The 18,122-nt window shown below is 40.8% G+C and overlaps 1 protein-coding gene across 3 annotated transcripts in view; it reads left to right on the forward strand.

Annotated features, from left to right (window-relative positions):
- Mdr50 (Multi drug resistance 50) overlaps positions 1 to 18,122 on the forward strand; it is a 114,180-nt gene that overhangs the window by 59,247 nt on the left and 36,811 nt on the right. For all 3 annotated transcript variants that reach the window (XM_067141510.2, XM_068225862.1, XM_067141511.2), the window contains exons 11-14: positions 783 to 986; positions 2,631 to 3,009; positions 6,226 to 6,470; positions 17,664 to 17,768. In XM_067141510.2, the coding sequence (XP_066997611.2) occupies positions 783 to 986; positions 2,631 to 3,009; positions 6,226 to 6,470; positions 17,664 to 17,768 (933 nt within the window). The remainder of the gene's footprint in view (positions 1 to 782; positions 987 to 2,630; positions 3,010 to 6,225; positions 6,471 to 17,663; positions 17,769 to 18,122) is intronic.

Raw genomic sequence — 18,122 nt, forward strand, 5'->3', positions numbered from 1 at the left:
TGCTGTCAGCCTTTTCACCTCAGTTTATGTTCCGTTTAATGGAAAGTATCAAAATTGTCACTAAACAAGGGCAGAATACTAACAATAAATCAAGAAAGATAAGGCAAATTAATAGAGAGGAATAGTGATTTACCTGTGCAAGGTAGTTTGACTTTTAATATCTGAGGCATATTTTGAAAAATTGTTCAAAGGAAAAATATCAAGCTTTGTATAAAATAACCTAAAATGTTGCATCCACCTGTCAATATACCAGCTATGTTCAAGGGAAATTTCCTTTAATGAAATAAGTATACTAGTGAGAAAATTTCAAAGATAAAATCTTACAATTAATATTAACAGTCAGGAATTTTTAGCGATTATGAACTTCATAACAGGGGCTACCTGGCCGAGGCGGTAAAGGCGTGCTCGGTTCGCCCGGAAGGACGTGTGTTGGAATCCCCGTCAGGAAGTCGTAAAATTTAAGAAACGAGATTTCCACTTCGGGAGGTGCATATGGCCCTGAGGTTCACTCAGCCTGCATCGAAAATGAGTACCAGGTTAATTCTTGGTGGCAAAGGCGGCCGGACGGAGAGCTAACCACTCTACCCCATCGCGTGCCGAGGTTAACAATGGTGGAAGCCTTTACCTTCCACTCCTCTAAGGGCCTTCATGGCCTGTACGGAGGTGATTTTGCTTTTATGAACTTCATAACACTCAGTATGAAACTATTACCCATACTATATTATAAATATATAATTAGTACCTGCTTTTAATTAAACTTTAAACATTGTGATTTTTATTAGGTTGAATTGGATGGTATGGATCTGAAAAATTTGAATGTGGCCTGGTTACGCAGTCAGATAGGTGTTGTTGGCCAAGAACCTGTACTCTTCCAGACTACTATAGCAGAGAACATACGTTACGGTCGAGATTCTGTCACAAAGGAAGAGATAATCGCTGCTGCTAAGGAAGCCAATGCTCATGACTTCATTAGCAAACTTCCTCAGGTAAAAATATTTACGTCACTTACCCACATATCTCTCAACTATGCCCATAGATTTTCTTCTGAAGATACTCAAAGTACATTTATTTTTGCCTCCAGAGATAAGTAATGTAACAGTTGTCTCCCGACAAATAAAATGCTCTATCAAATTAATGCTCTTATCATTAAATTAGACGTTAAGGATACAAGTTCGTAAAGATGTACCACAAGTCACGCCAGCTTCCATCATTCCACACCTCAGTATTCTGTAGAATTTGTCATCGAGTGTGGCACAGCTGCAGCGATGTCAATCTTGGAAGGTGGCTGTCAGTAGTGAGAATATGAGAACAGGTGTTGCCTCTGTAGCGTAACGGTCAGCGCTATTAGCTGCCATCCTCGATGGCCCAGATTCGATTCCCGGTACTGTCAGATATTTAAGAATGGCAGCAAGGTTGATGTGTGATCAGAATGGCACATGCTGCTCACCTCCATTCCGGGTGTACCTGAAAAGACCTGCACCACCTGGGGGTAGGACACGATTTTTTAATTCCCTCGAGTTAAAAAATATAAGAATATATATACTGTAACTACTCCCCTTGTAGCATTTTCAGTTGTTTCTTTCTCTCACGGTGGAGGTCATTCTCAGTAAACTGCTTATGATAGCAAAGGCCAGAGAAAGAGGACATTTTTCTATTTTCCTCCAGGAATACACCAACAAACTTTCTGTCCTTGTTCTTGTATCGGGTATAAAGTCTTCGTGATATTTAATTTAATGTACTTCACTTCTCCTGTATAATACTACTAAATTATTTTCATTCTTCCCCTCAAGTGGGAGGCGGGCCACTTAGATGGTGACGCCGTCTCTCCGGCCAGGAGATCTGTGGTGGTGGTGGTGGTGGTGGAGATGTGCGGAGGAGGTGTGAGAGTTGGCAGCCGCGGCCTATACTACGAACTGTCCTGGCATTTGCCTTAGAGCAGGAGAATGGAAAATCATAGAGAACCATTCTTAGGACAGCTGGCTGTGGGAACCTGCACCTCTCTGTATCTCGTATAGAGAGGTGTAGAGCCACGGTAGAGCCGTCCTCTGCTCGGTTGGTCGGTCGGAGTGCAGAGCTTTTCGGAACACGGACCAGCCGTGCCACGTGTACTCCGAAGACTACCTTGGAACCGCCGGCCTTCCGATATAGATACTGGCACTACCCCACACTATACCACTTTGCGACCAAAGCAGGCAACGGAACTACAGGTAACTCATTACTAAATCAGAAGTAATACAGTATATACAATCGAGCTCATCTACTATGAACTTGCATTCGTCAAATGTTATACGGTCGTCGTCAAAGGTTGTAAACAAACGTCACCATCTCATAAGTTTTTCACAAACAATTTTCTAACAGCGAGTCTCCAACGTACAAAATTATTTTTTTCGTGTTCGCTGTAGAAATGGAGAATATTTTAAATTCATAAAATCCGCAATAATCAGTAGCACTTCCGTTTTGCCATAGTATGTGTGAGGAATTCGTAGAAACTAGTGAATATCCGTAGTAGTTGGCATTTCTGCAGGTGTGGAAAGGGTTGTATACATTAATTTTATACAGTGCAAGTCACGCATTCTATCGATCTGATAGTAAATATGATAAACTAGTTGATTGTTTTGTTTGATTTGCAGGGATACGATACACTGGTTGGTGAGAGAGGCGCTCAGATATCAGGTGGACAGAAGCAACGGATTGCCATCGCTCGTGCACTAGTTCGAAAACCAACAATTCTGTTGTTGGATGAAGCCACATCAGCTCTTGATACAGGTAGTGAAGCAAAGGTCCAGAAAGCGCTAGACCAAGCAAGCCGTGGGAGGACAACCATAATTGTAGCCCATCGACTCTCTACCATACGTGGGGCAGACAAAATTGTGGTTCTGTCAGAGGGAAAAGTTGTAGAAGAAGGAACTCATGAGAAATTAATGGAACTGCGTGGACACTACCATGCTCTAGTGACAGCTCAGATTTCCCCTACTGAGCCTACTGATGATAATGAAGCAGAAAAGAAAGGTAAGTACTGAAATTTGTTCATGAGCAAAATGCTTACCTAATTTATACTTTTCCTCTAAAACACTTGAAAAGATTATATAAACTACCGTATTTTTCGTACCATAAGACGCACACTGATATTATGATGAAAATTTTAGTAAAAAATATAATTTCTCTGTATTTGTGTACAAACACAAATTACCGGCAGATAGTGCAATACTGCCACTCTTACAAATCACAAGTAGGTACTGTTTTCCTGTTGCCCTATTACCATGTAATTTTTTGTATTTCATAACTTTTAATTTGAATGCCAAGTCGTAAAGAAACCTCTTCTGTACAAACATTGTGCACGGTAAAATTATCACTACCGGAACTTGTAACTACTGGAACTTGCTGCTGATTACAAAGTGGAAGATTTACCTTGAAGGTTACCTATACCAGTAGTTAAGGTCGCAGCTCTTTGGGTTTGCCTGGTACGATAAAGGCCTGTTTTCACATGTAGGACTGTGCTGCGACTATGCTTCGACCGTACTGTGTCGTCCGCAATCGCCAAACAGTATAAACCATTCCATTTGCATTGAACAGCAGTTGAGTATTTTCACATGTAGGACTGTGTCCCTACCGTGTTGGTACCGTGCTGTCATGGATCGCCAAGCAGAGTTTAAGGAGGCGGTCGGGTAAGGAGTTGCGAGTCTTGATACGAATTCCCTGGCAACTCACATTCCTGTCAGACAAATGCAGGTATAGGCCTACCATAGCCCCTGTTTCTTAACTGCACTAACAAAAGGGGGGTCAACTGCTGAGAGTCATCATCATCATCAATGTCCCACTCCAGTCGCCCAGATGTGAAAGAATATTTTGAGCATTGGTGTAGCAAATCACGTATACTCAATGTCTAAGTATGATAGACCTTCGGGCCATAAGACACAGCCTTATTTCAGGTAGTACTTTTTGTAACAAAAAGAGCGTCGTTTGGTCCGAAAAATACAGTAAAAAGTATTTGTTTGTTAGAGATGTACAGGAGTGAAATTTTCACAGTCTTACCTTACCTGGTTCGGTCTATAAAACCAAGAATGACGACCGAGAGGATTCGTCGCACTGACCATGCGTAACCTCATAATCGGCAGGCCTTCGGGCTGAGCAGCGGTCGCTTTGTAGGCCAAGGCAGGGCTGTAGTGACATGACGTTTGGTTTGGTTTTGGATTATCTGGTTATACCTGTAAATTTTGAAACCCGAAACCTTCCTGTACTCAACAGTGATTGATGTTCAATTACGGTATCTGAATTTGCCTGATATTTTATGATCCCAAATAATAATAAAATAATAATCATGAAATAGACCAGAGTAAAGACAGGGGAAAGATGGAATCCTGTGGCACTTCTATAATTAACTCATTATGAACCTTTAATTTATCAATTAATGTTTTATATGGTGAGACAGTCCTCGAACAATTTCTGTGTAACACCTGATTGGACTAAGTCAAAAGCTATCTTGTGTTTGCTACGTCACTTAAAACTTGATGGACTGTCATGTGAGCTCCTCAGATGGCTATAAATTCATACTGGCAGATGGAGAAGTCATTGTTTTCAATAAGAAATATCATAAAACATTTTAGTACTTCGTCTGTGCAGATATAATGTTAATTAACTTTTAATCTGAGTGAAGAGTTGTTTTTTTTTTTTTCAAACAAGGACTGTTCCAGAGAATTCACAGCTAGAAGAGAAATGTATTTATTACCTATGAGCAGGACAGCCTTTGTGAACAAGGACGGTATGGGCTTAATCATAGGTTCTCCATGTTGAAGAAATATATATATCACTTCTCATGGAGAAAATCACAATGTATTTCACATTACTCCATTTAATTACTTCTACTGTACGACTGACAATGTGATGCACTTGACATTCACATCAAAACAAGTAGGGTCCTTATGGAGTAATTGTTTCTTATTCGATAATGGGGATGTATCACGCAAAACTTGTCCGCTAGGCAGCGTAATGGTAATACCCGGTATGCGCTTTCCGCTGCTCGATTGTTTTACATGAGACTTATATGGAGTATTCCTACATTTGCGATCATCGAAACGAAACTTTTGCTTTAAATGCACTAAAATGGAGTTACCATATTCTGCTAATGTTTTCTACAAGACGGGAAATGGTATAGGTGCAATGGCGAATGCGGATTTGGAAGCAGAATTAAAGAAAAGGGGCGAAAAAGTATCCGGAAAATGCAAGAGTTGATTGAGAGGTACCAGTAAGGAATAAATGCAGCAACTCCTTCTTTTAGCGTTTTTTTAGATTGAATTTTTAAAGTACAAATAGCATTTTGAAAACATTCCTAATACGGCATTTGTTCTTTTCTTTGCCGGTTATAGGCGTACATAAGGCACGACATTGGTGTGACAGCAGTGCCTGGGGCTACATCCAGTACGACTGAACTTCATTTCCGTGTAGCGCACGAGTTTCAGGATCTTGTTTCGGACCATAAGACAAATGCCGGTATAAAAATTTCAAATTTGGAAGTAATGAGTTATTTTCTGTTCAGGAAGTCTGAAATTGATGGTGCTCCAGTGTCAAATTATAGATCACTGTGTGATTCAGTGTACCGTACCGCACACGGTGTTATGGCTGTTTTCCTACTTCTATATCTCCTTGCTCTCGGAGTTATTTCCAAGGTACTGGTGCCACACCATGAAAATATCGAAGGTACAGCGTTCCCCTTAAGTCTTCGTCTTTCGCCTAAAATTATTGAAATAGGTCATATTAACCTTTAAGAATGTACTACCTTATTATAAAATTATTTCTCAATTAGTACTAATTAGCTTACTTACCAGTTTCAGTAATGACATAATCTTCAACTGTAAAATGTTTCGAGCAGACTTTGATATTAGGAGTCATATTTTTATTTCGTAGGTCTTGCCTACGAATCGCATGCAACCACTTTTTACGGAAAGCATCTTGCTTAGGAAATTGATGGCATGAATACGGTCGACCTTGATTTTGGGACATTGGGACACAGCAATTGTCAGGCATCACAATTTTCTCGTCGTCTTTGTTGTCGTAACGATATATTAAATCTTTAACTTTAACATTTAACTAGGTAACATCCATTAAAAACACATACAAACAAATGACGATCGACAAGCGCATACCGGGTACTACACGTGAGACATCTATCGGTAGTGTTTCGGTACATCCCTATTGTGACTTCTCTTAATACCTATTTTAAATTTTCAGAGAAACAGGCCCTGAGAAGGATGGTGAGTGTGGTCAGCGAGACATCAACTGTGGCTGACGATGAAGATGAGATCCCCCAGTACAATACAGCTGACTACGATGACAAACCTACACCAGTATCAATGTATTCCATTTTGAAGACTAATAGTCCTGAATGGGTCTACATCCTCATTGGGACTCTGTCGTCAGTTGTTATGGGATGTGCAATGCCTATTTTTGCTGTCCTTTTTGGCGAAATTTTGGGTGTAAGTGTTAAGCATTTCATTTAATAATTACAGTGAGTTTTCACCTATCCATCACTAATTAAAAAATGTTCGCTATACGTAGTTCTATACAAGACTCAATCCCTTCCAGCGGGCTGAGTGGCTCAGACGGCTAAGGCGCTGGCCTTCTAACCCCAACTTGGCAGGTTCGATCCTGGCTCAGTCCGGTGGTATTTGAAGGTGCTCAAATACGACAGCCTCGTGTCCGTAGATTTACTGGCACGTAAAAGAACTCCTGAGGGACTAAATTTCGGCACCTCGGCGTCTCCGAAGACCGTAAAAGTAGTTAGTGGGACGTAAAGCAAATAACATTATTATTATTATTATTATTATTATTATTATTATTATTATTATTATTATTATTATTATTATTCCTTCGTTATGCCCATTCATAGAGCGCGTTTGAACTTAATAGTTGGTTTGATGGTTTGTGCCTTCTTATCCTCCCAAAATCTCTTCATGAATGCACTGTGTTGCATCTTGCGTTCTGTCGACCACTTCCTACCAGTTGTCTTTTTTGGTTTCTCCCTAAATTTATGATTAGCTACTTTGGTTCTAAAAGCTCCACGATTTTCCATGATGTCGTCTGTAATATTTATTTCTTGGAGGTCCGCCTTAGTTTCTTCTAGCCATTTTATTTTGACCTTCTTTGAGTTGATTACTTTGAATAATCTTTTAGTTAGTCTGTCGCTGTTCATTCTGTAGATATGGCCATAGAAATTAAGGCGCCTTTTCCGTACAGCATCAGTAAACCTGTCGGTGAAGGAGTAGAGGTCCGCTGTTTTCCTCTTAATCCACATTCCATTTTCTCTCGTAGGACCATAAATTTTCCTGAGAATTTTCCGCTCCTGCTTTTCAATTTCTGTAATTTTAGAGTGACCACCTAAGCATATGGTTTCTGAGGCATATAAAGCTTCGGGCAATACAACTGTCTTGTAGTGTCGTAATTTTGCATTACGCGATATGACTCTTTTGTTGTAGTAATTCCACGTCAGTCTGTATGCCTTATGTAGTTTGGTGTTTCTTTCTACATTGGCACTACTGTCTAATCCTGATGGTAGTATAATTTCTCCAAGGTATTTGAAGGAGGGCACCTGTGAAATTGTGCCGTTTTCCATCTCTAGCGGAGTTCGTTTGCTATTTTGACGTAGATTTTCCATGTACTTGGTTTTCTCGTAGGATATCTGGAGGCCTGCCTTTGATGCTATATTGTGTAGTCTCTGTATGGCATACCTTGTTTCATCCTTGGTCTTAGTAATGATTGCGAGATCATCAGCAAATGCTAAACATTTCACATTGACCTTGCTTCCCAAATTTCCGATGTTCACACCCTTGATATCCTTTTCCCACTCTCTAATAACTTTGTCTAGAACTAAGTTAAACAGAATAGGGGAGATGCTGTCACCTTGACGAACGCCCGTACATATTTCAAAAGGCTCAGAGATTTCTCCAAGGAATTTCACTTTAGAGGTCGTACTTGTGAGGGTCTGCTGGATAAGTGCTCTGGTCTTCTTGTCCACTCTGAGTTCTTCTAGGGTATCAAATACTGTCTGTCTGTCCACAGAGTCATACGCCTTCTTAAAATCCACAAAGGTGACGATCGTGCTGGCACTTCGGCGAATCCTTAATATCGTCTTCAAGTTCCATATTTGTTCTGCACATGATCGACCTTTCCTGAAACCCGCTTGGTACTCGCCAATCAGATGATCTGTCTGTTCTTCTAACCGGTTCAAGAGAGCTTTGGAAAGGATTTTGTATGCGATTGGCAGTAGAGATATGCCTCTATAGTTGTTTGGATCTGCCTTGTCACCTTTCTTGTGCAATGGGTGTATTAATGCACACTCCCAATCCTGTGGAATCATTTCCGTTTCCCATATTTCTACTAGGATTGCATGAATTTTGCTTACAAGATCATCTCCAAGTTTACACATCTCCGCAGTGATGCCGTCCTCTCCAGGAGCTTTATTATTTTTAAGCGATCGTATAATCTCTGCTGTTTCCTGTATTGTCGGTGGCTGTGAATCGGGGTTGGGCATGGGCTTTTCAAAGTTCAGTCTTTCCTTTGGAGGATCACAATTGAGGAGGTCTCGGAAGTAGTCAGCTAGAATAGTGCAGTTCTCTTTGGTGTTCGTTTCTAATGTTCCATTTGCTCGACGGAAACATAAAGATGGTGGTTGATAGCTAGATAAATTCTCACGGAAGGTCTTGTAGAAATTCCTGGAGTTGTTTCTAAGGAAATCTTGTTCGATTTCCATGAGTCTATTTTTGTCATAGGCTCGTTTCTCCCTGCGGATTATTTTTGAGGAGATTTTCTGAACTTTTAGGAAGGTCTCCCATCTCTTAGTTGTTTGATGTCCATTCCACTGATTCCATGCTTTCATCCGTTCATCAATGGCTTTATCACAGGTCGTGTTCCCCAATAAATAAAACATGAATTGGTTGTACTGAATTTATGATGTATTTATGTTTAATATACTGAACTAGCGACCCACCCTGGTGTTGTATGGGAGTACTTTTGAATTTATGGTGATAGCGCTTAGATTTTCTTTCGAACGACATTAATTGTTTTCCGCTTATTGGATGTATAGTCGAGTGCATGTAATCCTCGTTTATATAAGAAATAATTGTTTATGTTGACAATGGAATGTTACAACACCTCTGCCCTGTCCAGTGCCACACATGATTCTAGCAATTCCCTTGTGTAGATTAGCAGCCTATCCTTACCCTTTGTTCGCATTCGTTGGAAACGAGTTGCAGAGTCTAACGAGGCCAAGATAGCAAAACGATCACGTTATAACAATTCGTTAGGCTAGAATCCTTAACCATATTTCATAATTAGTCGTATATCTCCATTTAGTTATATGCGTAATGATTTGCTAGAAAGTGGGTTGAAAGCGTATCACTTCCATGTTGTGCGAAATGCTTATTTCTGTGTCTGATTTTCACTGGGATTAAGCCGCTTAAATATAATGCTGCATCATTTCAACCTAATGAAAATACACACCTGTTTTCAGTCATTTGACCAGGTCAGGTATGGAATTAATGAAGCCCGACCTAGCGGCGAGGATATGAATTGTGCCGGCTGCCGAAGCCTTTCGTACTTCTCTGGGGCAATGATTCATGACTAACAAATGAAATGATACTGGAGAGTGTTGCTGGAATGAAATAACTGTGGGCTCATCAGTTGGCTTGCTACATTTTTCCAAGACGCTGGCGGCTAGTGCGCCATTGAGACACCGCTGCAAGCCAGCTGCTACACTGGGGTGAAACGCTGGCAATTTCACGATTGAAAACACTTAAAGAGCTTAAACGTTTTCAATATTTTCAGTCGATGAAAACAAATGATGGTTTTTTTCCTGGGAACTTAATTTTTGATAAAAATGAAATAATTGTTAAGCAAAGCAAAGTCATCTCCGTACAGGGCCCTTGGAGGGGTGGAAGGTAAAGGCTTCCACTATCCATAACCTCGGTACTTGATGGGGTAGAGTGGTTAGCTCTACGCCCGGCCGTCTTTGCCCCCAGGAATTAACCTGGTACTCATTTTTGGTGTAGGCTGAGTGAACCTCAGGGCCATGTGAACCTCCGGAAGTGAATATCTCATTTCTTAAATTTTACGACTTCCTGACGGGGATTCGAACCCACGTCCTTCCGGGTGAACCGAGCACGCCTTTACCGCCTCGGCCAGGCAGCCCCTCGAAATAATTCTTAGCATTACTGAATTATGTTCCTAATGTCACTAAACACTGTAAAATAAATTTTCTTCCATCAGTGAAGCTTAGGTTAATCCGCATTAGCGTAGTCATCATCTGCTGTCTGTAATTCACTTTCTTCATCATCATCATCATCTGTATCTGTTTACCCTCCAGGGTCGGCTTTTCCCTCGGACACAGCGAGGGATCCCACCTCTACCGTCTCAAGGGCAGTGTCCTGGAGCTTCAGACTCTCGGTCGGGGATACAACTGGGGAGAATGACCAGTACCTCGCCCAGGCGGCCTCACCTGCTATGCTGAACAGGGGCCTTGTGGAGGGATGGGAAGATTGGAAGGGATAGGTAAGGAAGAGGGAAGGAAGCGGCCGTGGCCTTATGTTAGGTACCATCCCGGCATTCGCCTGGAGGAGAAGTGGGAAACCACGGAAAACCACTTCCAGGATGGCTGAGGTGGGAACCGAACCCACTTCTACTCACTTGACCTCCCGAGGGTGAGTGGACCCCGTTCCAGCCCTCATACCACTTTTCAAATTTCGTGGCAGAGCCGGGAATCGAACCCGGGCCTCCGGGGGTGGCAGCTAATCACGCTAACCACTACACCGCAGAGGCGCACTTTCTTCTTCTGGAGTAAAAATATCGTATGGTTGTCTCTAGCATAAGAAAGAGCTTGCTTTAAGCCTTAGTTCGGTGTCATTAGCTCATTTACAGGGTGTGTCCATGATGTTACTAACTCTCAGGGATGATGGAGGATGGCGAATGGGTAAATTTGAGATAAGGAACGATATTGCGGAAACGATCGAGTCAAAAGTTAAGCAAAATTCTACTCCTTTAAGTCCGTTTACCTGCACAAGTTTCACAAGTTGCTCCATTTACAACAAATGTTCGAAATGGCGCCCCCTGCGCCAATGCAGGCATGGCATTGTCACACAAAGTTCTATCGCATTCGTTCGAACATCCCCGGTGTCGTTACAGGCAGCGAGAATTCTTGCCAGGAGATCCTCTTCGGTCTCGACAGATGCGTCATACACAAGGCGTTCCACAAGAAGATATTTCGACACCTCGACGTCTGTTATCAATAATGTTTGACTCAAACGTTTTCCGAGTCCGGTTCCTTACCTCAAATTGATCCATTTGCCGTTGGAAGTTTGTAAACATCCACTCCGTGTAAACAGTCACTTTGTTCAGATTCGAATAAGACCATCCAAATGTAATTATTAGTTTGTTAGAAGCGCTCCGTCCGCCTCTGTGGTGTAGTGGTTAGCGTGATTAGCTGCCATCCCCGGAGGTCCGAGTTCGATTCCCGGCTCCGCCACGAAATTTGAAAAGTGGTACGAGGGCTGGAACGGGGTCCCCTCAGCCTCGGAAGGTCAACTGAGTAGAGGTGGGTTCGATTCCCAACTCAGCCATCCTGGAAGTGGTTTTCCGTGGTTTCCCACTTCTCCTCCAGGCAAATGCCGGGATGGTACCTCACTTCAGGCCACGGCCGCTTCCTTCCCTCTTCCTTGTCTATCCCTTCCAATCTTCCCATCCCTCCACAAGGCCCCTGTTCAGCATAGCATAGCAGGTGAGGCAGCCTGGGCGACGTACTGGTCATTCTCCCCAGTTGTATCCCCGACCCAAAGTCTGAAACTCCAGGACACTACCCTTGAGGCGGTAGAGGGGGGATCCCTCGCCGAGTCCGAGGGAAAAGCCAACCCTGGAGGGTAAACGGATTAAGATAGATAGATAGATAGATAGATAGATAGATAGAAGCGCTCCGAGAAAAAATAAAAAGTGGAATGAAATCAATTAACAACCTACTAGACAACCAAGCGAACTAATTAACCTTTGAGCTAAATGTAGTACGGTATATTAGCTGACATGATCTTTTAAACTGGATATCACATCATCATCGTCATCATCACGCGAAGTCACTTCACATCCGCTAGGACTCCCTCAGTCAATCAGAATTTAGATATTCCACTTCATCTTTTTCCATCCGATTATATTTTATATTTTTAAAATTAGTATCTCATAGTTCATTCTCTGCACACTCCTTACCAGTCGTAGTCTAGTTATTTTAATTGATGTCGCAGTGTCAGGAGACCTGTATTGTTGCTAGAACTTTTCACTATATCCTATTCTCCATTCTTCTACTTCTTTGAAGGGTCATATATTTTTCTTTTGAATGAGCCAGATGTGTCAGAACTCAAGTCTCGCATCTACATATGAGTCTATCAGTGTAAAAGTGGCCTAAGCAACATATTTAGGTGAAGTGTGATATCGGCCTTTTATGCCACCGGAATCCGGTGCACAAACATGTTGTTCTACCTCATCGTGAATGTTGGCGGCAGACAGATTCGGTCGCTCTGGACACGGAGTTTAGACCATAAAAGGCTATTATAGGTAGATCTCCCACTTCATCCAAAAACGTTAGTTAGACCACAAGTGCGCTGATTGCCTCATATCAAAACGGGTTTTACATAATTTAACCTTAGGTTACCTGTGAAAGAGTTATATTTTGAAATACTTCATCAGGGCATAATAACACCTCTTAGCATGCTGTGTTCGTTTGTTTCTCTCTTCATTTTCATCATTAGTCTTGTTCACCGAAGAATCTAGGTAAAACGTAATCGGAACTGCTTCAGATTCCAGACTCAGTAGTAGACTGAAACATTTCCCTAGTCCGGTTCCTTACCTCAAATGATCCATTTACCGTCCTCCATTATCCTTGAAAGTTTGTAAACATCCACTCCATGTAAACAATCACTTTGTTCAGATTCGAATAAGACCATCCAGTAATTAGGGCAGTCTTAACTGCAGTTTAGAATTTTGTAGACCTAATTCTTGTGTATTACTTTCGGTTTTCAGTAATTAACAGCAATTTTCATTCTGTTAGGGTGTTGTAGAAAAAACTTCGTACAACTAAGTACCGGTAGTATTGTAGTGTAGTAGTAGTAGTAGTAGTAGTAGTAGTAGTAGTAGTAGTAGCAGCAGCTTATATTAATTACCTTGTTGTTGTGTGATTTTTGTGAACTATCCTAGACAATATTTTTTCTTTTCATTTTTATAGGCAATATAATTTCTTTCCATTCATTTTTATAGGCAATATTTCTTTTCTTTCATTTTTATTTGCACAGAATAAATTTTTCCCTTACTTCCCATTATTCCGTAAATAATGAATAAGCAGTGCAACTGTAGGAACTGTGGGTGTGGCCAGGCATTAAGGAGTATGAGGGAGGAGTTGGAGAGTCTGAGGGAGATAATTAGGATTCTCTCAGAGGACAGGAAGGAAAGTAGGCCTCCCTCAAATAATGTACAGGATACAGTAGTTGTAAAGGAGGGATGGGAAGGAAATGGGGGAATTGTAGAAGACAGGTGGTCGAATGTTTTAAGGGGAAGGAGATTGCAGGCTAAGGGCTCTGTTCAGGATCAGAATTCAGGACAGGTGTCTGTTAGAAATCGGTACGAGTCACTGCAGGTAGAACAGCCGAGGGAAGATGAGGAACAGGGAACTGTTGCTGAGATGTATGGAAGTAGGAGGAAGGGAAAAGGTAGGAAAGGGAAATGTAGTGTAGTTGAAAGGAAAAGACAGGTGGAACAGGGCCATGGGAGGGAGAAAATGGAGGAGGAAGTAGCTTCTGCAGCAGTGAGAGAAGATAGGGCTGACCAGGAGGGGAGGGGATCAAATGAGGTGGGTAGGGTTGAGGCTCTGGTCATGGGGGATTCCATCGTTAGACATGTGGGGAAGTGTGTGGATGAAAGGGAACCAGGGTAGAGTGTTATCCAGGAATTAGGTTGAGACAGATGTTGAGGAAAGTAGAAGAGAAGGAAGAGGGAAAGGAGAAGGTGGTAGTGTTTCACGTTGTACTAACAACATAAGGCAAGCAGGTATAAGTACCAACATAGTTGGGGATGAGTGGGATCTGGTAAATGCCACACGGATGAAGTTTAAGGAAGTGGAGATTGTTATCAGTGGAATACCCTGTAGGAGGGATACTGACTGGAAGGTGATTGGGGATTTAAATGAGACTGTGGAGTGGGTATGTGGGAAACTGGTAGTGAGATTTCTAGATCCTAATGGGTTGGTAGGAGACAGGGATCTGCGCCCAGATGGCGTTCACTTAAACCGTAGAAGCATTGTAAAAATAGGAATCGAATTAAGTAATTTAATAGACATATGCTTACCAGATATTGTAATAGGAGTTGAATCATGGCTGAGAAATGATATAATGGATGCAGAGATATTCTCACGGAACTGGAGTGTGTATCGTAGAGATAGGATAGGAATGGTAGGAGGGGAGTATTAATTCTGGTGAAAGAAGAATTTGTAAGCAACGAAAAAGTTAAGGATGAAAAACATGAAATTCTGGGTGTAAGTCTCTTCTCTAAAGATAATAGGCAACTTGATGTCTTTGGAGTGTACAGACCGGGAAAGGGTAGCGCTGACGCTGATTCAGAAGTATTTGATAAGATAATCAGCTATGTTGGAAATGATATGGAAAGGAATGTGATAGTAGCAGGTGATCTCAATTTACCAAATGTCCATTGGGAAGGTAATGCGAACAACAGGAAGCATGACCAACAAATGGCAAATAAGTTAATATGGGAAGGGCAACTGATTCAGAAAGTGATGGAACCAACTAGAAGGAAGAATATTTTGGATGTGGTACTGATAAAACCAGATGAGTTCTATAGAGAAACCGAAGTAATAGATGGTATTAGAGATCACGAAGCTGTTTTTGTCGTAGTTAAATATAAATGTGAAAGAGAGGAAGGTATTAAAATTAGGACTATTAGGCAGTACCATATGGCTGATAAAACAGGCATGAGGGAGTTTTCAAAAAGTAACTATGATCGCTGGAAAATGGTAAATAAAAATGTAAACAGACTCTGGGATGGATTTAAAGCAATTGTTGAGGAATGTGAAATAGGTTTGTTCCTTTAAAGCTGGTAAGGAATGGTAAGGATCCACTATATTATAACAGAGAAGTAAAGAGATTAAGAAGGAGGTGCAGACTAGAAAGAAATAGAGTTAGAAATGGTTATGGAAGTAAGGAGAAATTGAAGGAACTTACTAGGAAATTGAATCTAGCAAAGAAGTCAGCTAAGAATAACATGATGGCAAGCATAATTGGTGGTCATACAAATTTTAGTGAAAAATGGAAGAGTATGTATAGGTACTTTAAAGCAGAAACAGGTTCAAAGAAGGACATTCCAGGAATCATTAATGAACAAGGGGAGTGTGTATGCGAGAATCTTCAAAAGGCAGAAGTATTCAGTCAGCAGTATGTAAGGATTGTTGGTTACAAGGATAATGTCCAGATAGGGGATCTGAGTAACACCAAAGAAGTATTATAATTTACCTATAATAACAATGACATTTACAGTAAGATACAAAAGTTGAAAACTAGAAAAGCAGCTGGAATTGATAAGATTTCTGGGGATATACTAAAGGCAATGGGTTGGGATATAGTACCATATCTGAAATACTTATTTGATTATTATTTGGTTGAAGGAGCTATACCAAATGAATGGATAGTTGCTATAGTAGCCCCTGTGTATAAATGAAAGGGTGATAGACATGAAGCAGAAAATTACAGGCCACTCAGTTTGACATGCATTGTATTTGGGAAAGCATTATTTCTGATGATATTAGACATGTTTGCGAAATTAATAACTGGTTTGACAGAAGGCAGTTTGGGTTTAGGAAAGGTTACTCGACTGAAGCTCAGCTTGTAGGATTTCAGCAAGATATAGCAGATATCCTGGATCCAGGAGGCCAAATGGACTGTATTGCGATTGACCTATCTAAAGCATTTGATAGGGTAGATCATGGAAGACTACTGGCAAAAATGAGTGTAATTGGACTAGAAAAAGGAGTGACTGAATGGGTGACTATATTTCTAGAAAATAAAACTCAGAGAATTAGAATAGGCGAAGCTTTATCTGACCCTGTAATAATTAAGAGGGGAAATCCTCAAGGCAGTATTATTGGACCTTTATGTTTTCTTATATATATCATTGATATGTGTAAAGAAGTGGAATCAGAGATAAGGCTGTTTGCAGATGATGTTATTCAGTACAGAGTAATAAATAAGTTACAAGATTGTGAGCGGCTGTAGGGTGACCTCGATAGTGTTGTGAGATGGACGGTGTACAATGGTATGATGATAAACGGGGTTAAAAGTCAGGTTGTGAGTTTCACAAATAGGAAAAGTCCTCTCAGTTTTAATTTCTGCGTTGATGGGGTGAAATTTTCCTTTGGTGATCATTGTAAGTACCTAGGTGTTAATGTAAGAAAATACCTTCATTGCGGTAATCACATAATTATGATTGTTAATAAGGGGTACAGATCTCTGCACATGGTTATGAGGGTATTTAGGGGTTGTAGTAGGAATGTAAAGGAGAGGGAATATAAGTCTCTGGTAAGACCCCAACTAGAGTATGGTTCCAGTGTATGGGACCCTCACCAGGATAACTTGATTCATGAACTGGAAAAAATCCAAAGAAAAGCAGCTCGATTTGTTCTGGGTGATTTCCGACAAAGGAGTAGCGTTACAAAAATGTTGCAAAGTTTGGGCTGGGAGGATTTGGGAGAAAGGAGACGAGCTGCTCGATTAAATGGTATGTTCCGAGCTGTCAGAGGAGAGATGGCGTGGGAGGACATCAGTAGACGAATAAGTTTGAGTGGTGTCTTTAAAAGTAGAAAAGATCACAATATGAAGATAAAGTTGGAATTCAAGATGACAAATTGGGACAAATATTCCCTTATAGAAAGGGGAGTTAGGGATTGGAATAAATTACCAAGGGATATGTTCAATAATTTTCCAATTTATTTGCGATCATTTAAGAAAATTCTAGGAAAACAACAGATAGGGAATATGCCACCTGGACAACTGCCCTAAATGCAGATCAGTAGTGAATGATTGATAAATATGTGAAACATGTGAACTACAGGTTCCGAATTAATGACGATATTATTTATTTAACGCCTTGTCAATTGCTACAGGTTTTAAGAAATGTCAACATATCAGAATTTATCTAAAGCGTTCTTTATAGCGCCGGAAGCCAAAGAGAAGGCTTTGCCCCGTTCCAATATCCTAAAAAACTACCAACCTCTGTCAGGATCAATACCGGTATATTTTAATTCATTCCTTACTATGGTTAATATAGGATACTCTTGTATAAAATGGCTGAGGAATTATAATGGTATGGTACCTAAGAACAACACCTGAAAATGGTTTTCCGTGGTTTCCCATTTTCACACCAGGCAAATGCTGGGGCTGTACCTTAATTAAGGCCACGGCCGCTTCCTTCCAACTCCTAGACCTTTCCTAACCCATCGTCGCCATAAGGCCTATCTGTGTCGGTGCGACGTAAAGCCCCTAGCAAAAAAAAAAGAACACCACCTTAAAATCCGAACAATTGTAGAAAATGTGTATTTGAGATCCTCACCATGGTTCTTCTTTCTTGACATGTTTCAGGTACTGTCTCTTCCAGATCCTGATGAAGTTCGAAGCGAAACTAATATATACTGCCTCTACTTTGTTCTTGCTGGAGTTGCTGTTGGCATAGCAACTTTTCTTCAAGTTAGTAAGCTCCTTATTATAACATAAATCTATGTGCATTTCTTAAATAATTAATTTATATTATCCATCTCTATAAGAGAATGAAGAAAATTGGTGAATTATAATGACTGGAAAGAAATTTCACTTCCTTCTTCTTCTTCTCCTTAATACACACTCTGTTAAAGAAAGAGTTTCTTTCTTTCTCGCTAGAGGAAGATACGTTTTGCTGTTACACCAAAAGTGTTGCCATATTTGTTCTTATTATCAATATCACTTTATTAGGCCATTACTCAATGAATAATACAATAGGCTGCGTCGTGCCATAATAATTAGTTGTCAAATAAGTACTTCCGGTTGATCTAACCACGTTAATCG

Source organism: Anabrus simplex, chromosome 2 (assembly GCF_040414725.1).
Source record: "Anabrus simplex isolate iqAnaSimp1 chromosome 2, ASM4041472v1, whole genome shotgun sequence".
In the NCBI taxonomy this organism is placed as follows: domain Eukaryota; kingdom Metazoa; phylum Arthropoda; class Insecta; order Orthoptera; family Tettigoniidae; genus Anabrus; species Anabrus simplex.